The sequence below is a fragment of the Pimephales promelas genome, chromosome 9, assembly GCF_988280905.1.
Source record: "Pimephales promelas chromosome 9, fPimPro1.hap1.1, whole genome shotgun sequence".
NCBI classification, from domain to species: domain Eukaryota; kingdom Metazoa; phylum Chordata; class Actinopteri; order Cypriniformes; family Leuciscidae; genus Pimephales; species Pimephales promelas.
In genome coordinates this window covers 29,788,421-29,809,550 of record NC_142777.1, presented here as the reverse complement: position 1 = coordinate 29,809,550, position 21,130 = coordinate 29,788,421, and the positions used below count along the sequence as shown (strand labels likewise).

Sequence of the window (21,130 nt, the reverse complement as noted above, 5' to 3'; positions counted from 1 at the left end):
GACGACTGGTCTGTACAAGCCTATCCTACATTATTATCAATATGCCAATATGTTGGCTCCCCCTGAAGCATTTGCACACTGACTTAAACATATTATTTTGATATTATTTGGTGTGATTGTATAGTTAACTCGTGTCATCATAGTCAAGCTATATTTGTTTATTATAATTTAAGCGCGCGCCACCTGACAAGGGTGTATGTGACGTCACTTACGGTTGCTGCGCACAGTGCGCATTTCGTCAGTCAGAGATCCTGCTAACGGGAGGCCCGAAACCAGCAGCTACGCAAAACATTAACTACTACACTAACGCAGCCTTCCAAAACTCATACTTTTTGTATTTTACATCGACTAAATAGACATTTTTCTATCGCCTGCATGCGTGCGTTTTATCAGCGAGCAGTTCGCGCAAGTTGACCCGCTTTAACATCAGCCAGTCAATCTGTCATTAGCATGGTTAGCATGCTAACCTTATGACAGGGTGTATTCGACTGTCTTGAGGTTCACCAAACGACAAGAAATCACCACAAACGGTGAGAAATCTTATATTTGGCATCTATACATACATTAGAGGTTAACGTTAATTCGTTTAGACTTCACCAGAAGGTTGGTAGTTTGTTTTAGTGTGGCTGTGTTTATACAGCAAGCTGTTTGTTTGCGCATCTAATTATTCGAGATAAGTTACAGTTTTTGTAAAAGTTCATCATTTGTTTGTATTGTTTTTTCTTTAAACGGTTATTATTTACGTTTTGGCACCTCCTTGTTGATAAATCAGTTGAAACAATATGGAGAATGAAAGCGCTGTTTTAATGTCAATATTAGCAGACCCCCCCGACGCGCATTTTGTCTGTCAGTGTCTATCGGTCTTGTGTCAGACTCAGAGTTGACGGATAACACAGACGAGCAAAATTAAGCCGTTTAATATAAACGTTCCCTTTTTTATTGATCAATTGTCGCCTTTTGCTATTTTGCAGTTTTGCTTTGATCGTTATTGATGCACATAGTTTAAAACAATTCATATTGTCAGAATGCTTAAGAAACCTCACGAAGTGCCAGATTAACTTTACATTTTCACTTTTGTGTAAGGTGAGGTATGAATAAGTAACTCATTTATAGTTCTTAATCATCTTAGTTCTCTCTTCAGTCTCTCAGAGTCTTTTATGTGGGATAAGGGGACATAAAATGGGCATGACCGTAGCGGTTTTTCTACTTAAAAAAAAAACAAAACAAAAAAAACCTTAAACAGTGAATATGACTGGGCTGAGATCAGTTTTGCCTACAGGATACAGGCCTCTTCCGTTTTCTTGTTTTGCTTGTGCATGTGTTCCTTTTTAAGCCTAAAGCTCTGCTCATGATCTTTGTTAGACAATATTACGTTTTTTTTTTTTTCCATACAAACTGAAAGGCATAAGATGATAGCCGGACATGGCTTAATAACCAAAGTTATCACATGATTGTAAAGGGCAAATGCCTTTGGGAGTTTTGTACATTTTAATTTCATAATGTTGCATACTGCAGTGCATCTACTAATGGCTTTTTTCTTTTCTCAGGCTGTGACATCACTCAAGGTCATTAGCAGAGGCACAGTGGATAAGTTCGGTTCTGACACAGAGGAATGAGTCATGACCTCTGTGGTGATAGTAGATGGAGGAGGGAATATATTGGAGTATGTCACTGGAGATGAGGAAGCACAGCAGGTGAAGTCTGCACACTCATATTAGAATGCAACTTACAACTCATATTAGAATGCAACAGCTAGCAACTTAGGGGCACACCAAACTGATGCCAAAGAACTAGCGCTGATGAAGTCCAACTGCTGTTACCTTGCATTTGGGTAAAAAAGCTGCACTTAAACACACCGAAAGGACTACAGCCGACGGTCAGCTAGCACGTGTGTTCTGCGCCTCAGTGAAAAGGAGATATTTGTCTATTCCTGCTGATATATTTGTTTATATTCGTCATTCAAAAAGGGAAACAGGCCCTGAACTGCAGGCTGCAGATACACAATCCGTAAACAAAGCAGCGAGTGCTCACTGTTTTGAATGTCAATCATGCTGAACACTTTCTTTATTTCTATCTCATGCTATTATTAAAATATTCGCCAAGGAACACTCAGGTGAGATGATGTAAAATTACAACAGCCAGTTCTGTCTGTTCCGTCTTGACTTTTTTGCTTGCTGTTTTGCTATTATTCTCATGCACTGACACATTCACTAAACTGAACAGCCAATCAGAGTTCTCTCTCTCTCTCTCTCACTGATGGCCCGAGGCTGATTCTACAGGCTGAATCGGCCTAAAAAAAACCCAGACGGCGTCCGACTAGAGGCAACGGTGCAGAACACAAGTCGGCTGACACTCAAAAGCGTCAGATTGTCGGCCTGGTCTGAAACATGAACTAAATGCATTAAAATTAGGCAACTCAAGGTGTTTATTGTCGTTTTTTTTTTGACAGGAGGTTTGTCCTGATGGAGTGGAGCCTGACGGAGAAAAGCACTGTCCTGCAGTGATAGTGGAGCAGGTGAATAGTGCCGATTTGGAGCAGTGCTATGCTGCACAGGTGCTAGTCTATGACGATCAGAATACCTACCTGGTGCAGGACGTGGCTGAGGAACAAGTTGTGGAGACTGAGTTGCAGGAGATGGGAGCAGGTGAGCAATAATTCCACAGTTCATAGAGGATTATATTTCTATGGAAGGAAAATATTGTTATATATCTGCTTGGAAGACCAATCTGAGGTAGTCAAAAGGTGGTCTCGTTTTTTGCCAAACTGAATAATAGACCTAATTCTGAATACCCTGAAATAGTATGATTGCATGGACTGGTAATTTTAGATCGATTTCCAAATGCACATATTGTTTTTTAGTAGTCTGAGCTTTTTCCGGTTTTCCTTTAACAGCAGGAACAGCTAAAGAGAGACATCTTGTGGTGGCTTTGTGGAAGTTATAAAAGACACAAATTAAAAACAAAAAATCAAAGCTTTTGCTTCACTAAGAAGAATTTGTGTAGGAAAAAAATAAAAAAGGTTATATAGATTGCACAAACATTAAGGTGGATGTAAATAATGATTTTATAATATATTTTCTGTGCTCAGGGATACAAAATACAATATTAGCTGCCCATTATTGTATTGACTTTTTTTTTTTTTTTAAAGCAGAAAGGGAGGTAGAGTGTAGTCTTTGTAAAACAAAGAGATGCATGGTGCAGATATTATTAGTAATTTTGTTTACTAATAAGACTACTCCGCTTCGCAATGTATCTGAACACCAGTTCGATTTACTCTGCAAAGCTTATAAACAACAATAATAATAATATAAAATGCATAACTCATCATAATAGCGTATCACGTGATTTTAGGTAATGAGCGACTACTGCTAAAGTGAAGGATGCAAAAGCGCTTGACAACCAGGAAGTGAAGAGCTGTCGTTATCCCGTTGCGCCAAGTTTAAGTAATATTAAATAATTTCTTGCTATTTTGTTTTAGCGACAATTTTATTTTGTGTTCGTAGAGTAATAGGTGGCATTGGTGTTGTGTGTATTTTATTACTATTTGTCGGTTGGAGAGTTACGATTTATTTTAGGTGATTGATGGTGGTTGGCAGAAACCAGGAAGTGCGTTTGTTTTCTTTTTTTTCCGTCTTGGCCACGTTATCTGATATATTGTTTATAACATGATTTACCGTTTAATATGGTTTTGTGTTAAAGCGTGGAGCTAAAAATGTTTTAATAGTAGCAGTTTAATATTTGTACGATCTGGTAGGTTGTTTAAATCAGCTAACGGTTCTGTTCTTTATTGTTTTGATTGACGCAAACGATAATAAAGAGTTTTGTTGTAATATATTAAAAAATATTAAAGTATAACGGGTGCGGTTATGGTTTTTGGTCATTATAAGCTACATGCAAGAAATCTGAATTGATAGTTTTTGTTTTTATCAGATTTGCTTGAGATCGTTGCATAAAACGTAACGTTAGCAACTCTGTGATTTTATAAACTAATAACGTTTCGACTTATTTTATGTGATGTATAGAGCTATTTAAAGACTTTCGTTAAGTGAAATCCATAACATTTTATTAAAAATACGCTTTTGTTTTTGAAGTTTAGGGCGGAAGTGTATTAGGCGTTGAGTGACAGGACGCCTGGCCATTCAGCGCTTAGCATTGAGTGATTCGTAAGCTGCAGTGTGGCCAATCAACACATCGAAATGCAAATATATTTTACGTGTACCGCCAATGTTATGGGTTTATGTGCATGAGAATAGTTATAAACAAAGAATGCTCTTTTAATCAAAAGTAAGCTCAATTTCAAATCTTCTGTATTAGTTTTTGTCCCTGTAGCATCTGTTTTTACACTACAACTGATTCTAAAAGGCGTTTATATTGTTTAGATTAGAACATGTTAAATGATATTATTTATGGCATTTATTTCTTTGTTTGTATCAGAATCTGCTTCTTTTTTTATTGCCAAACTTGGTAAAACAGACAACTTTTTTCCTCTTTCTTAGTGGAGGTCTCAGTGCATGATAAAACTATCGAGGCAGCTGAAGCGCTGCTCCACATGGATTCACCGGCCAGCTTGCAGGGGGATCGCAGTACAGGTGTGTGATTAAACACAGCATGTTAACATGTACCTCATGTCTTATTTGTTCGTAGGCTTTTTGTGCTGTCCTAATTTAACAAATTACTACTGAACACCTCTGTAAAACAAATTTGTATGAAGAGTAACACGAATGATAGATCTCTCTCTCTCTCATTCTCTGCAGAGGAGCTTTTGTCTGAGATGGAGGTGGAAGTGAGAACTGAGGAAATGGATTCTGTTGTCCTGCAGGAGGAAGATTTACTGAAGAAGAAGAAGAGAGGTGAACCACAGTTTGCTATTACCCCCTTTGAGACAATTAATTAACTATAGCAACGTTGGGAAAAAGAAGAGATTCATTTGTTTTGCGTGATCTTCACCAGCAGGACGAAAACCCAGAACTCCACGAAATTGCTGTGATGGTTCGCTGGATCTGGTCTATAAGAGGAAATCGAAAGACAGCAAGGGTGAGAGTTTCTGTTTATTTAATTATGCAAGAAAATATTTTTTCCTGGTGCCACAAATTTTAAGTCAGAGTCTTACAGGCTCAACTACTTACCTGTGGGAGTTCCTGTTGGACCTTCTGCAGGACAAGGAAACCTGTCCAAAGTACATTAAGTGGACTCAAAAGGAAAAGGGCATTTTCAAGCTTGTGGACTCCAAAGCGGTGTCTAAATTATGGGGCCGACATAAGAATAAACCTGACATGAACTATGAGACAATGGGGAGAGCGCTTAGGTAATGTTTTGCCTGTCATTTTAGATTTATTTAATCAACCAGTGAGCAGAAAATGTTCCAGCACCCTTGTCTTAATTTTAATTTTTATTTATTTTTTATTGTGTGTGTGTGTGTGTGTGTGTGTGTGTGTGTGTAGGTACTACTACCAACGGGGCATTTTATCAAAAGTGGAAGGCCAAAGACTTGTGTACCAGTTTAAGGAGATGCCCAAAGACATTGTTTTCATAGATGATGACAATATGGACGAAAGCATTGACGAGGGAAAGAAAGAAACCCCAGCCGCCTCTAATCGCAGCAATCCAAAAGGCAAAGGGGCACCAGTCTCTCCCTCCGCTGCTGTATCTAAAATCATCAATCTATCCTCAGGACAAGATGCCTTCATGACCGTGCAACAGTCACCAGAAAACACAGCAACAACCCCTGGGTATGATATCAAAATGTCTAAATTGGAACCTTTCTACTGCTAATAGCAGGCCCACACCTATCACAATGCTTTCTTATTGTTTGTTTCCAGGACAGTGAGGCTGGCCATGCAGGTTCCTGTTCTCATGACGACACAGGGTCAGAAATTCTCAACAGTAACTGTTAACTCACCCTCCGTCCGCTCATCCGTCCTCTCCATGCCCAACTCTGTCACTGGGGGTAACAGCGCCGGCAAAATGGTTCTTCAGGCCGTGCCAACGCTAGTGCCTGCTCAGGGGCAAAGCGGTGAAAGAATCACCTTGCAGCTCATCACCCTTCCCACCATGCCCGGAAAACCCGGCACTCCCATCACTCTGAGCACGTTTTCCCCCGTCACCGTGCCTACCAGCAACACCCAAGTCTTGAAGCTCGCCATCCCCTCCAACATCACCACATCCACCTCCACAGCTCCTGTAACCGTGGTGACCTCGCAGCCAGGGGTGACCATGGTGCCGAACATACAGCCAGCAATGTCTTTACAGGATGTGACTATTATTAAGGTTGAATCTCCTGAGATTTCCGTGGATCAGACAGTTAACAGTGCTGCAGGGAACACGTCGAGCACACAGACAAACCCCACGACCACACAGAGCTGAGCGAACGTCAAATGTCACTGCACTCACAGGAACCGACATCAACACTTGTGACGGATACAAATGAAATGAGTGATGTAAAGACTGGCTGTCTTCTGTGAAACAGATGAAACCAGCACTACAGATCAGATGCTTGTTCACTCCCTACACTGTAACCACCACGTGTAGCCTCAAATCTCGATTTTGGAAGGCCTTTTTTCCTTTCTTTTTCTTGTAATAATCTATTCAAATCATGCTTCGTTATAGTTGACCATCTGTGCTGTAATGCAGTAGGAACGAACCTCACTTGGTGCTAAAGTTTGAGAGTAAGTCATGGGTGAAGAGAAACAGCCAAGATGCTCGTTTTGATCACCTGCTAATTGGGATCATGAAAGAATCTGTGCATAGATGTAACTTTGCAGTAGTTAATGATAAATTAAACAAGCAGCCTTAGGTCAGCTTTTTCAAGTCGTTACTAAAAGTAATTGATTATGCTTTCTGTAAATATGATTTATTTTTTATATTTTGTACCAGAAAGTGTTTTTTTGTTGGTTTTTTTTTGTACAGTTTAAAGGAAACTGTTTTCTGAAGGACATTTAAATCTTTTTTTTCTGTTATCTCAGACTTTTTAAAATTTCTTTTCTGTGCATTTATCGCTTTGTGTTTTCCACCGCTTTTTCATGTGTACAAAAAAGGGAAAGAATGTCTGATACAATATATTGAATATTCAATATATGAAGCATATATTTTGTTGTATTCTTACTCCCAAAATGTATCCAAGTAGATTTAAATATAGAGAATTATGCAAACGGCTGGTTCAAATGATCTTTTTCTTTCTTTAATTAATGTGTAAAAGGTACTTTTTGTTCATTAGTCCTTACAGGGTTCCCACAGTCATGGAAAATCTGATAATATCAAGGAATTTTAAGTCAATAAAAATGGAATAATATATATATGTATATGTGTTCATACATATACATACATACATGCATACAGTTATTACAATTACTGGCAAAGGGAATTTGTAAATGTAAACTGATATTTCCTATTGACAAAAGAAATAAATATTAGGGATGAAAATACTAACATTCCAAGACTTTTGCACAGTACTGTATATTTTAAAGAAAGGTCGGTATTTCTTCAGTTAGAAATTCTGTTAATGTAATCTTGATCGAATTATAAACAAATAAAAACTTTACTCAGAAATCACAATTGACATGGATAAGATGGAAATTCATCGGTCAAAGTGTAGGAATGAAGTTTGATCTTTAGTTTGGTCAATTATGAAAACATTGCACACAACCAAATAAATATCAACAAACGTTCCCTAAGTATACATATACTGTATGAGATTAGATGCTCTACCATAGAGACTTAAGTCTGTGGGATGTACAGGGATCACTGTAGCCTTGCTCTATATTTCCACTAATTGGCTCTGAGGGATTCTGGCCAGAATAGGTTGGCTTAAAGGATGACAATCTTTGAATCCGGATCATAAAAGTTTTCACTTATGCAAGGACAGATTTAAAAGGCAGCGTGAAGCAATGTTAAAGGGGTGGCAAAAGTATGATTTCACTTTTCTAACTTTAGTTAGAGTGTAATGTTGCTGTTTGAGCATAAACAACGCTCAAAGTTCAAAGCAAAGGAATCAAAATTCAAAAGAAAGACACATTTCCAAAAATGTCTTATGATCAGTAAGGTAAGTAAGTTTATATGCTGTTGATTTTTTAAAATCAACGTTACAAAAGTTCTTTAAAGGTGACATTAGACATAACAATTGTATTCATATCAGATATGGTAAAATGGTTAACATTAACAACTTGATCATACAATTTGAATAAAACTTTAGTTTTTAAGTCTGCTAAGAGGACAATACTTACAGCAAAGTGTCAGGAGGACCGATCTAAATTTCCCAACACAGTTCAGTTTTGCTTATCATTAAAGAATGAGACACCACACAATTTAAGTGCACTGTTATGTTTTGTATTATTGGTAAGTGGCAAACATATTGATGATTACAGTGCTACTAAAAGAAAAAAAAGTACAGTCAACTTAACGTTCTTTCACTTCTGGAATCTTTTAATTGAAAATGTGCTTCTTCCTGAGATCATCCTTTAGCACTTAATAAATTACAGTAAATTGCACAACCTCTGTGTAACAAACAAGAGCATGATAATAATTAATCTCTAAGGAAAATAATGTGCACAGGTGCATTAAGACCTACACAAGTAGGTAAAAATAAAGTTTATGTGAATAAGATAATTTACATTCTGAGCAATAATACAAATAATCCATTCTCACATTCATACAATAGATCCCTATTGGAGAGCACTAATGATTGACAGCTACAAGAGCCTATGAGGCTGCTGACTGAAGCTAAGGTCACACACCAGTGACAGATGATCAGAGGGGTAATGGTACGACGGAAGCCGGTCCGGCCCGATCTGCTCTTCACTCGGTATCCTGAGCACAGCGTCCACCTGGAAAGCTCTTTCCGAGTACCAAATGTAGTCCAAAGTGGAGCAGCTCTCTCCGCTGGGCCGGATCTTCCAGCTGGTGTAGGGCGGCTCTGTGGTCCCGTCCTCGCTCAGACTCTTGTAAGCGCTGTTTAGCCCCAGCGGAGAAGTCATAAAGCGCCTGTACACTTCCTCGCTCGGCTCCGCGTTAAAATCCCCACATACCACCAATGGAATACCCTCTTCCCTTTCCCCAACCCTAGTCCGGTTTTCCTGATCCATCTCTGGGTATGACTGTGCGGTTATGTCGCGGAGTTGCTGGAGGAGATGAGCCCCCTGTGCACTACGAAACGCCTCCCAGCCGCTCCGCGCTTTCAGGTGCGTCACTGCCACGCAGAAGACTCGACCTGTGAGCCGGCAGCGAAGCGTCGCCACGACGGCCACCTGGTTGGTTTTGAGCATCATGGCGGAGAGCCTGAGGTGAGTGGTGTGGAGCAGCTGGAAGCGACGGCGGTTGAAGAACAGAGCGCATCCGTCGGGGCCGTTGTTATTGTGAACGTCCAGGCAGGGAGAGCACGGCTTGGGGCAGAAGCTGCTCTGGTAGCCCAAGCTGGCGAGCACGGGCTGGAAAGTGTCGAAGTAGTGGTCCACCTCCTGCAGGCACAGCACATCCGGCCTGTAGGTAAGGATCTCTTCCAGTATCAGATACTTCCTCTCAGACCAGTTCAACGCCTCCATCGGGCAGCGCACAAAACCGTCCTTGCCCTCACCCAGAGCTACGGATACACAAGAAAAATGAAGAATTATGAGCATCGTATGGTAGCATTGCAGTTAAAGGTGAAGTGTGTTCAGTCCTAGATTAATACTAGGACTGTAGAGGTACTAACTAGGGTCTCCTCAGGAATTTTGAAAAAATATATAATAATAATTACATTTACATTTATTCATTTAGCTGACGCTTTTATCCAAAGCGACTTACAATTGCTATATATGTCAGAGGACCAAATAGGGTTTAAGTGTCTTGCTCAGGGAAACATTGGTGTCTCAGTGGATCTGAACCGGGTCTCTCACACCCAAGGCATGAGTCTTATTCATTGCGCCACCATAAAATAAATGATTTTTGTCAGTCAAAAAAGGAATCAATACAAGACACCAGCAGACAGTCTCTGTACCTTGTGCTAAGATGTTCCACTGCATGACGCGGAGGGGTGCGTTCTGCACCGAGCAGGCTCTGGTCATAGTAAAGTCTCGGTGCAGTCGAGGGGGCCGGTTCCTCAAAACCTCCTCACACTCACGCAACAGCGCGTCTGGGTCGGCCGGCTCATACTCGTAGTCGTCAGGATCCACTTGTGGGTCTGACAATGCAGCGCTGCTCAAAGTCTGGGCAAGAGTACTGAAGAGTCTACTGCTGCTGCTACTGCCCATCTGACACACTGCAAACAAACACACAACATGTTACACAGTTTTTGGAAAACTTTACAGATTCATAATAACAAATAGGTATATTCTAGGTGGTTTAATTGGACTAAATAAATAGTTTTTTCATGTTTTTAAATCATTTTTAGCGTTTTGCAGTTCACTTTAAAAGTCCTTCAGTGTGACAAATACATTTTACAAACATGGCACATGTTGAACTTGCACATAATATGAGGATGTAAATGCTGCATGTAAAATACATATGCAAAAAAAATTACTTACAATGCAGAATCTGCCGTCACTCACTTTTACATAATTCACAGTGAGTACGCTATGTGAAAGAAGACACTAAAACTAAACAGGAGCCAATGAGGATATAAATAGTAACAGTGTACGGTACTCTGTGTGATAATATAAACAGTAGCGAGATGATAGCACATGGTAGTTATTTAAAGTGTAGATATTAGGCCTAAGAACTGTCTGTTGTTGTTCATAATGTGTTTTACCTGGGCTTGTCTTAAATACAGCAAATATAATATGCCGCATGACTACACAATAAGCACAAAACTGGATTATTTGGTTATTTGCTACCTCGCAGTGTAGTGTTTAAATGTGGAAAATCACTTTAGAAGCATTGATAAGTTCACAAAATTGCATGGTTGATACTTTTGGGAACTAGAGAGATGTCTGTGACTGTCTGCATTTGTCTGTGCTTGTTTCTAGTCTTCAAAAGAGGTTTAACAAGTTACGAATCACCAATTAACATAATTGCAGTCTGTGCATGTTTGTTGGCTTGTATGCTATCTCTACAGACAACATTTCAATAACCTCATTAGCAAATCAAACCTCAATGGAAACAAAGACATTGTATGCTAGTTAGATAATTCTGTAAATTATTCATCTTATTAATGGACAAAGGGTTAACTGCAGCCATTGGAAACTGCAGGCTACTGTCTGTCATGACAACTCGGCCTCACTCGAAGACACAATATCGAGAACAAACTGTGCTCTGTCTGGGAACACCGACTGATCTTTATAAGTGCTCGCTGTTTGCACGAGAAACTAAATCTGTTAAAGATGATGTGATAATATGTCCCAAAGCTTGCCTACTCTTTTGCTACACACTCAAAAGTATGTACTTTTTCTTCACAAAAAGAGTACATACTTTTGTGGCGTAGTATAAGTAAGCGAATTGGGACGCTTAGCAAACACCCAGAATACTATAGCAACTGTACAGCCACATACTAAACACCACTTAGAACACCTTAGCAACAACAGCATATCATTGTACACATTTGCCATCGCCTTGGCAACCACCAAAAACACTGTAGAATCAGGAGCAGGGTTTGATTGACTAATGCCGAGTTCAGACTGCATGATTTTAGCCACGATTTTGGCTCGCCGACAGGTTTTGAGAAATCGCCGACAAATGCCCGAAATCACAGGCAAATCGGCGCTCGTTCACGCGAGTGACAATCACGCAGTGTGAATGAACAAAGACGCGAACTGAGAGAATCACCGACGAGTCGCCGACGCCCGTGAGATATTTGGCATGCTAAATATCTGGACCTGTCGGCGATTCAAAATCCTGCTGTGTGAAAAGTGTTTTGACTGAAAACTACATCGGCGATCACCGGCAGCCAGTGAGAGAGCAAGATACAGAGCAGCAGGGAGTTCGGGGAGGAGTTATAGATCGCATATCAACATGATATGGCATTGTTTCAACAAAAAAAGCTTCTTCTTGGTCTATTTGGACACAATAAATGGAAGAAAAATTAGTAGAAATTTGGCAGGAGCACTCGTGTCTATTTCACCAGCTGTACCACAACCGGGTCGAAAAAAAAAGTCTCACGTGAGAACTCCGGTCTTGCACGTGTGGTGTCGCGACTTGTTTCCTTTTCATATCTCACGCGTGTTTGTTGTAAAAATGTAGTTTGCGTGCAGCGTGCTAGACAGAGTCTGTCGGCGATTTTTCTAAAGTCATGCAGTGTGAAACCTTCTGTCGCCGATCCATCGTCCAGTGTGAACACAGCAGCGACTGAATGCTGGCCAAGATAGTCATGCAGTGTGAAAAGAGCAGCGACCTGACTACTTTGAAAATCGTGCAGTCTGAAAGAGCCATTAGTAGCACACATTTTCATCTAATTTTAACACTACCATTCAAAAGTTGAAGATACTTTTACTCATTGAGGATGCAATACATTGATCAGAAGTGACAGTAAAGACATTTATGTTACAAAAATACATACATTTAAAACATTTATACACACACACACATATATATATATATATATATATATATATAAAGTAAAGAGTTGTTTTACATAATTCCACAATATTACTGTTTTACTGTATTTTTGATTAAATAAATGAGAATTTGTGAGCATAACAGACTTCTATCATAAGCATAAAAACCACTACTGACTCAAATGTTTGAACATTAGAGTACTTATATTTATAGTGTAGGCCTACTTATATACTTAATCACACTTAGTGTAATTATGTTCATTTAAATACTGATTCCGATTAATTTATCTCATCTTACAAATCTCATCTGACTCATCCTGTTCCACCTCTGTTTCCTCCTTTACCTCCACAAGAAAAATGAATACTTCCAGTGTCTCTCTACTTATATGTCTGTGATTGTTTATGTCTTTGTCATATCGGAAAAGCATAATCTTGGTACTATTTATATGTGACAAGTAAAGATTTTCCATGTATTAATGGAATAGTCAAGAACTGAATACTCAGGGCTGTTCATGGGTGAGGTTGGTCATTGCTTGGCAATCCTTTAAACCACACAGCACCCATAATTTTAAGCAACAAATTATATTTTAAATTCGTAGGTCACATTAATCTTCTATTGCATCAGCGTTAAAAAAATCTGATTTGTCATCTAGTCTAATATAAAACTCACCATCTCTAGACACACTCACTGTAACTAAATCAATTACTATTCAGGGTCTATGGTCCGTACAGTCACTTTCTCAAACATTTAGGACTAAGTCTATAACACTTAGAAACATGCATTTCCTTTAAAACTACCTCTTATTTTTTCCTTTTCCTCTGAATGACTCCGATGCAGGTGAACTAAAGGCCCGATACTCTTCCCTTTGACTTTTTGGGAGTCCAGGATTAATTCAATGATGATCCAGTATCCGATCAGTGGGTCAGTGAATAATACAAGTTGATAGATGGAGAGAACCCCTAGCATCCAACCTTTGAGCTCTTTAGCTTTTGTATGCGAAGATTCTGGAGGCTGTGATTTGACCGTGTGTGTATCTGCGTGTGTGTAACTACACAAAGGGGTTCCTGAATGAGCCAGTGTGTCTGTGCTTCCCCTACCATTCATTTGAACAATGACTCATTTGAAAATCACGAGAGGGACCCGATGCATGCCTGCGCATACATGTGCACACAGCCATGCACGTGGGTAAAGAACCGTTCAGGCCTAATTTAATCTATGGATTGAGGAAGACCGTGTGACTCATTTGTCTGGATTTGTCACGTTTGTCACAATTTTTCACTCACATTTTACAATATAGTTCAATTCGTTAACATTAGTTCATGTTTTATATTTCATGAACTAAAAACGAAAAACACTTTCATCATTTCTACATACTGTTAAAAGTTTGAGGTCAGTTAAGATGTTTTTTAAAGAAATTACAAATTGTAAACTTTTATTCAGCAAGGATGCATTGAATTGATCAAGACTGACAATAAAGACTTATAATGTTACAAACATTTGTTTCAAATAAATGTAGTTCTTATGAGATTTCATTCATTAAAAAACAGAAAAAATGTAGCAGTTTCCATAAAAATGTTAAGTAGCACAACTGTTTTCAACATCGATGATAATAAGTGTTTTTTGAGGACCAAATCAGCATATTAGAGTCATTTCTGAAGAATCAGGTGACACTGAAGACTGAAGTAATGATGCTGAAAATTCAGCAAGGATATTTTAAAATATATACAATTTTGTAATTATAAAATAATATGTTTTTTTTACTTTATTTTTGAGTAAATGTAGCCTTGTGAGCACAAGATATTCCTTTCAAAACAATAAAAAAATCATACCAATTACCAACCCCAAACTATATACTAATACATACATTTATTAAAAAATTTACTGTAAAAATTATGTTTATGCATTATAAAAAAATAATGAAATAACAATGAACAATAGTATATTTCTAAATTAACATGAACCTGGTTAATAAATGCTGCAAAAATTAAATTTTATTTCATGATAATTTATGAAACCTACTGCATTAAAAACTAATGAATTTTAAAGTGTTAAAAAATGTCAACCTATCAACTAAACCAAAGAAAAAAATTACAGTTGATTTGGAAGCACAAGAGGAGATTATAAATCCTCATTACATAACTAATGCTCATTCTACACATCGCTGAGCGCTCTCCCCAAGCTCTGATATTTTACCCCTTCATTTGATTCATTATGTAAGATCATGAAGCAAGACTTCATATTTGCCTGCTGCATAGTGAGTCGTGACTTGTATGTGTGTAGTGTGATGTAACACTAAGCTTGGTAAAACTATTACATGGGAGAATTAGGGACCAAATATAAAGTTATTCTCTGTTTAACAGAAACAATGAAAATTTCATTAGGTATGAAGATAAATCACTGCACACAACTATAACCTAAAAACTATGCCTACATATCTAGTTCATTTAAGAAACTCAAAGGCAGGCTGATAGGTCCTCTAATTACAGTCTGCAAGCAATCACATCATTAGCGCTTGACACAAGATGATTGGCTTCTGCTGATCCTGCAGCCAATGCTGAACATTTAAATAGTCTGGTTCTCTGTTTGCTGTAAGCTAGACCTGCAGCATGACCTCAGAGTTCATCTGAAACCCTCCACCTCCCCCAGCTCCGCCTGCCTAGACCTGCTACAGGATTTATCTATGTCTATTTTTATGTGCCATGCCAATATTGAATATTTGCTTACCTTATTATCTTATAAATTACCTTATAAATTACATAACATCACTGTTCCCAGACATTGTCTTAAACCAGGTCAAATCCCTTGCACAATAGCAATCCTCCAGGGGACTTGGTTCACACAGAGCTAGAATCACTCTTCTGTTTGATGGTTAACAACAACTTTTGGTTTACAGTATATGTGCTTGTCACCTTCCATCTTTTCATAAGCTAAACACAGACATTTATTAATATTGTGTCATTACTGTTTAATGCTACAAGAAAACTACACAAATGATGAAGAATTTGAAAAATGTAACACAAGTCAAGTGAACATATATCTCACTCAGATAAGCAAGGGAAAAACCTTTTTAAGGGAATCGAACCCTTGGCTGTTTATGCTGCACTGTTTACTGACCTTTAGCTGGACTATCAAGTTACCTTGAATGCACTCTAGAATAGATCCTTGTACAGAACACCAAATTCAACAAACAATATTAAGAAAAACTAAATATAATACTATTAAAACAAAATTATATACACACACAAAAAAATAAAAAAAACATTTTTTTAGGGTAATAAAGCAATATATATATATATATATATATATATATATATATATATATATATATATAAAATCACTCAAACTAGCAACTGTTAATACAACTGTTAAAAACTAAAACACGGCTAATCACTGACAGATTTGATAGACAATTAAAAATAACACTTTAATATAACTTGAATGAATCTAAATAAAAATCATAAAATGCCTTTATAAATGAAATCAATCAAAACGGTTATTAGGGATGTGTTGTGGGAAACTGCATTATGTTGCCACACCTCAGTAACGTTATGTGACAAGTCATAACTCCCACTTACATGACTGAGGGCCACGCTATGGTGATCACAACTAAGTTACATTCTTTAAATTTAATCGTGTGTTTCTTAAAATTCTTAAAAACCCTCCTCTCTCAAAACCGATCATGAATATTCCTTTGCCTTTCAAGGCAGAATTGTGTGCGTCATATGAGCATAACTTAACGTTACTTGGTTAAATGTAGTAGCAAATGATGGAATCTTCAATTAAATTACCTTGTAAATAGCCGAGAAGAACGGGTGAGGAGTTCGACCTTGGATAAGGATGAACACCGAGTCGTGGACTCGGAAGGCTGCTCTCCTTCAGCGGACCGGATTTCTTTGGATGTGTCCCCAGTGATGACAGGCAGACTGCGGCCAGGTCTCGATGAAGCAACGATGAACAGCGCCGGGCGGGATGCATTATTATTCTTAAGTTGACAGTCCCTCGAACTTCGGTTCGGATTCACTCAAACAAACTATGGTATGAATACGGAAGAAATAAGTTTACTAAACTATATAACACTTGTAAAATACATTTTGGAGATTACTTAGACACGTCTTTACGCTGTATGGAAAAAGCCGGTAGGTAGATGTGTTGTGTCGTCATTTTCCAGGGTGGGACGTGAACTATATTTTGATTGGGGAGATTCGAAGATTGAGTCTTCGTGTACTAATAAAATCAGATACTGTATCGAGTCATTATACATATGAAATATTAATGCTACGTTTAAGACTTCAGCATATGAAACAAATCCCAAACTCGTCCAAGGAAAGATACAAAATAGCAAGATTTCATATCACGATATTCACCTACACACCAATGAATGGTTTAGCCCTACTGTCAAAGAACACCTTGTGCTTTTTCTGAAGTAAAAGGCGGATAATGGGAGGGACTTAGAGCTACTCCCGCCCATCGTCATCATTGACGCACATTCCATATAAGGTTCTTGTCATAGCGAGAGTTACCAGGGCTGCGTTCAGTCCGCACAACGTTTTTTAAACAGAGTTGAACACCCCGTTCTGATGACACAAGAGTTGCAAGAAACGGTGATGCGTTGAACACCCCGTTCTGATTACATAAGAGTTGCAAGAAACGGTGATGCGTTAAACACCCCGTTCTGATGACGCAAGAGTTGCAAGTATGGAGCCCGATAAGTCCATTCTCTGAAAAAAAAAAAAAAAAAAAGTCCATTCTCTGTGTTCTTTGTGAAGAATTTTCGGAGCCTGATGAAGTCGGTATAAATATGTGTTTAATATTACAAAATATACCCGATGTTACAGTAACTGCACTTGCCGCCCAGAACACAAGAGCACATCCCAATCAAGTGAAGGGATTTGTGGAAACTGAAAGCACACATCTTACCTAATTCAGACTAAAACACATTCTGTTTAGCCTCACATACTAACTTTATTTGTATTTCATAATGTTTTAATAACCTATTTTCTTTCCCATTTTTAGGAGAAAAAAACTTACTATTTTTATTTCTATACCAAATGTCATACACTTGCAATGAAGCTAAAAATATAATAAACTACATCATGTTGATATCCTATATTTTTACAATAAATTTTAGCCTAAGTTATTAGGCCTATAGCTTTACTAAAACGAAAGCCGATCATTCTTTTAAAAATATGTGTAACATTCGTGTGTACAGATTGACTTTGTTACAGAGTTACATTTGAGTTATTCATTATATTATTATTGTGTCACTTATTCACTGTTTAGAGTGATGTACGTCTGCATTATATTTATTACAATATATTTACTACATTTTATGTTTTATGAGAGTGCGGTTACCTGATTGTGTGAAATATATGTTAATAGTGGCAAATGTGATCAGCCATTATAACTAAGAGCTGTAATGTCTCTGCAATGTTAATTGCACAGCTATACAATTATATGTTACTGCTTACATTATTTATTGATTTGAGAGTCATACATCAGCCAGATAAATATTCAGTAATACACATCCTAGATTATAACGTTACACTTGCATTTACACCAGGACCTGAGATTGTTGCAATATTTTTCACAAGACAAGCTGACATCTGTATCCTTGAAATTAAAATCTGTTGAAATAATTCACTGTTTATTTTGTGCAGGCATATGCTCTTCATATGTACATTTTCTTTGCATTTGTGTTAATCCTTTGTTGGTGAACATGTACAGTGTATTTGATGATTGTTATTCAACAATATTAAATGTAAAATAGTACAATTTAGTACAACTGCTTGCTCTTCATTACTCTGGTGGTCATTGGACATCAAAATGTGGTAACGTTAATCGACCCTCTGAAACGGTTGCCATCGTAATAGTAATTAGTGCAGCACAGTTTCTTTTGTACATTACCCATAAGCATAATGTCTTTACATATCCTTTAACGATCACTTGAATTACCGTAGGTTTAATTACTGCACTGTATATGTCAGCAGTGTTTTTGCTCATGAATTGATTAGATGATGACAGCAGCACTGACTGCTATTTTCAGACAAAATGACACTTATCTCTAGTAGTAACAGCGTGTTCCAATAAGATAAGGTCACACTTAACCTTTGAACCATAGTAAATACATGATTAGATGTGAAAAGTAAATAAACAATAGAATGAGGGGGGAAAAAACAATCATTAACAGAACATCAGCCTTTTAGAAGGTCAAAGGTCATGTATGTCTAACAGAACTAAAAGTCCACTGAGGTAAAAGGTGTTTTGACTTTTAGGGGCCTAAGATTAGGAACAAGGTTGCAAAATACTTGTAGTAAGAAAATAGTTTTTCATAATACATAAGGTCTTGACTCAAGTTTGTCAATATTTAATCAATAATCTTTAATCACTTGTAAGTCTTTGTCCTTCATTTTGCTCTAATACTGATGTGGTGGGTCTGTAAACACTGGATTATTGGGGGTGATTTAATTAAATGTATATGAGACGGATATAAAGTTCACTCAGGATGATCCAGAATTTGTCATTATATTTGCTTCATTTGGTGTCACCTGATCAGCAAAAATAAGAAATCCTGTGAAAAGACTGTCAGTCCAGAATGGATCAAAAAACAGTCCATTTTGTTCTGAATAGAAGATCTGAAGCCAGACTTGATCTCCTTTTTGCAGCCTGAGTATTGTTGATCCTGAGGCCACGTCATAATTTCCTGTGTTAGCGTCAAATGTTCTGATCTTGTACTGGCCATTGTGAACAAGCCCAATTGCCAGGTGTTTGTTAGCCAACGTGATGTCATATGTGAAGTAATACACACCAGGAATTACACAGTTAAACTTGCCACTGGTGGCATTGTAATGACCACCCTCGTTCATTAAAATCCGGTTAAAGCGAATGGGCGTGCGTTCCTTGGGATAGCTCTTAGTTACCGCAACAGAGAAAGCAGATCGTGCCTCTGTTCCACAGTCACAGCCCCCGGGGGCACCAGTTTCCCCCTTATTTCCCACCTCTCCTTTGATCCCAGGGACTCCAGACACACCAGGTGCCCCACGCACCCCTTTTAGGCCCCTTGGCCCTGCCTTCCCAACAAGTCCTGGCCGTCCTGGTTGTCCATGTTTTCCAGGGTTCCCAGTACGACCCTGTTCACCTGACATGTGAGAGTAAATATTCAAAAATGTGTACCACCTAATCTGATACAACTCACCCATTTGATTTTCATTGTGATTTTTAGAATCCAAATGTGATTTCATATTTATACTTAAATATATTTTAAATTAACCTTGAGCTACAGAGACACTATAAATAAACAATTATATGAATAAAAAATAAAAAGTAATTGAAATCAAAATGAATGCATATCAGGTCAAAAAAAAGGGGCAACATAATTTTACATTTACATTGAAAAATATACAGTACCTGTCTCTCCCTTCTCTCCCCTGTCACCATCCTTGCCATCCTGGCCATCAACCCCCGGCATCCCCATCTTGCCTACGCTACCGCTGGGACCTGCTGTACCTGGACTCCCTGGAGGTCCCTGAGGGCCTGGCAAACTGCAGCTAAGCTGAGATGAATGGATGGTGAAGTTGCGTCCCTTCTTGGATGAGTCTACAGTCACAGAGAACAGAGATAGCAGGCAAACAGCCAGTGGTAACTGATGCATGATGCAGCTGTGCCTGCAAAAACAGCAGATGGGGCCAGATTTGTGTTCTGGGGAATTTCCATGGATTTCCTTTATGTACATATAAAGAGTTGTGCACTGAAACAAGCACCAATAATCACATCATATACATGCAGGTTGTGAATAATGCAGTTCTTAGTAAACATTTAGGTTTTAAATCTAAGTAACTGAGCAAAGTACACAATTTAGCAACACATTTAAAGCATGCATTGGAAAAAGCCCTCACCAGAGTAATGAGATTTGCGTATCAATGGAAAAAAAGGTCCAGCTGCCCTTTTGGCAAAATCAAAAATCGGGAATATAAACAAGGCTTGTATCTTACATGTCCTCCACACAACTTTGCAAGCATCCACCCAGTTTTAGCACTGACATGCTCTGCCAGATAGTTCATCCATGATGTAATTGAACAAACTGTGGGAGGGGAAAAACTTGTCAGACTTTTACAATTCTGCAGGCCACAAAACAATGAAAAATATCTTAAAGGGTTAGTTCACCAAAAAATAAAAATTCTGTCAGTATTTACTCACCCTCATGTTGTTCCAACCCCGTAAGACCTTCGTTCATCTTCGGAACACAAATTAAGATATTTAAGATATTAAGATCGCTCCTGCATACAGTCCATAGGCTTCTTGAGGGACTGGCTCTTGCTGTCCCCGAAAAGTCATTAAAGACATCGTTAAAATAGTCCAAGTGACTACAGGGGCTCAATCTTAAGTTTATCAAACGACGAGAACACTTTTGTGCGCAAAAAAACAACAAAAATAACGACTTTATTTCAACTATTCACTTCCTTCTCCATGAGCCTGTAAGTCAGTTAACGTAGTGTGATTGCGTAGAGCTACGTCACACGTAGGCTCACTATTGGCCGACGCTGGTCATGTGTGTGTGATGCGTGTGACGTACAATAACAGAAGCTTACGCTATTAAACTAGTAACCTGACTCGCGCAGAGGGAGAAATAAACGAATAGTTGAAATAAAGTCGTTATTTTTGTTGTTTTTTGCGC

General features: G+C 38.3%; 3 protein-coding genes across 6 annotated transcripts; 1 reads left to right on the top strand and 2 right to left on the bottom strand.

The window, feature by feature from the left end:
- The first annotated feature begins 244 nt into the window (after nt 1-244).
- elf2a (E74 like ETS transcription factor 2a) lies at nt 245-7,148 on the top strand. Of its 2 annotated transcripts, none has more exons than XM_039648735.2 (9): nt 245-530; nt 1,548-1,694; nt 2,450-2,645; nt 4,497-4,589; nt 4,755-4,850; nt 4,954-5,034; nt 5,113-5,305; nt 5,442-5,729; nt 5,820-7,148. In XM_039648735.2, exons 2-9 carry the CDS (start codon nt 1,620-1,622, stop codon nt 6,361-6,363), a joined length of 1,566 nt encoding a protein of 521 aa, XP_039504669.2. In that variant the 5' UTR covers nt 245-530; nt 1,548-1,619; the 3' UTR covers nt 6,364-7,148. The 2 variants fall into 2 exon arrangements, with proteins under 2 accessions (XP_039504669.2, XP_039504668.2); XM_039648734.2 differs by having other exon boundaries at nt 4,951-5,034.
- A 1,158-nt stretch (nt 7,149-8,306) lies between these two features.
- On the bottom strand, nt 8,307-16,891 carry nocta (nocturnin a). The gene is made up of 3 exons (XM_039648737.2): nt 16,248-16,891; nt 9,968-10,228; nt 8,307-9,571 (listed from the first exon to the last, which is right to left on the bottom strand). Exons 1-3 carry the CDS (start codon nt 16,432-16,434, stop codon nt 8,685-8,687), a joined length of 1,335 nt encoding a protein of 444 aa, XP_039504671.2. The 5' UTR covers nt 16,435-16,891; the 3' UTR covers nt 8,307-8,684.
- Nucleotides 16,892-18,067: 1,176 nt separating this feature from the next.
- c1qtnf2 (C1q and TNF related 2) lies at nt 18,068-20,637 on the bottom strand. Of its 3 annotated transcripts, none has more exons than XM_039648743.2 (3): nt 20,352-20,637; nt 19,864-20,120; nt 18,068-19,594 (listed from the first exon to the last, which is right to left on the bottom strand). In XM_039648743.2, the coding sequence occupies exons 2-3, from the start codon at nt 20,105-20,107 to the stop codon at nt 18,957-18,959; spliced, it is 882 nt and encodes a 293-aa protein (XP_039504677.2). In that variant the 5' UTR covers nt 20,108-20,120; nt 20,352-20,637; the 3' UTR covers nt 18,068-18,956. The 3 variants fall into 3 exon arrangements, with proteins under 3 accessions (XP_039504677.2, XP_039504676.2, XP_039504675.2); XM_039648742.2 differs by having other exon boundaries at nt 20,448-20,637; XM_039648741.2 differs by having other exon boundaries at nt 19,864-20,637.
- Nucleotides 20,638-21,130: the final 493 nt, after the last annotated feature.

What these genes read in the sequence shown, in the direction of transcription:
- elf2a (XM_039648734.2), top strand. Translation starts at nt 1,620, where the DNA reads ATGACCTCTGTGGTGATAGTAGATGGAGGAGGGAATATATTGGAGTAT. An exon ending in GAGATGAGGAAGCACAGCAG is followed by an intron (nt 1,695 to 2,449) that starts GTGAAGTCTGCA and finishes TTTTTTTGACAG; the next exon opens with GAGGTTTGTCCTGATGGAGT. An exon ending in ACAATGGGGAGAGCGCTTAG is followed by an intron (nt 5,306 to 5,441) that starts GTAATGTTTTGC and finishes GTGTGTGTGTAG; the next exon opens with GTACTACTACCAACGGGGCA.
- nocta (XM_039648737.2), bottom strand. Translation starts at nt 16,434, where the DNA reads ATGCATCCCGCCCGGCGCTGTTCATCGTTGCTTCATCGAGACCTGGCC. An exon ending in TCTTCTCGGCTATTTACAAG is followed by an intron (nt 10,229 to 16,247) that starts GTAATTTAATTG and finishes GTTTGTTTGCAG; the next exon opens with TGTGTCAGATGGGCAGTAGC. An exon ending in GTGGAACATCTTAGCACAAG is followed by an intron (nt 9,572 to 9,967) that starts GTACAGAGACTG and finishes GTGTATCCGTAG; the next exon opens with CTCTGGGTGAGGGCAAGGAC.
- c1qtnf2 (XM_039648741.2), bottom strand. Translation starts at nt 20,188, where the DNA reads ATGTACATAAAGGAAATCCATGGAAATTCCCCAGAACACAAATCTGGC. An exon ending in GGGAGAGAAGGGAGAGACAG is followed by an intron (nt 19,595 to 19,863) that starts GTACTGTATATT and finishes CTCACATGTCAG; the next exon opens with GTGAACAGGGTCGTACTGGG.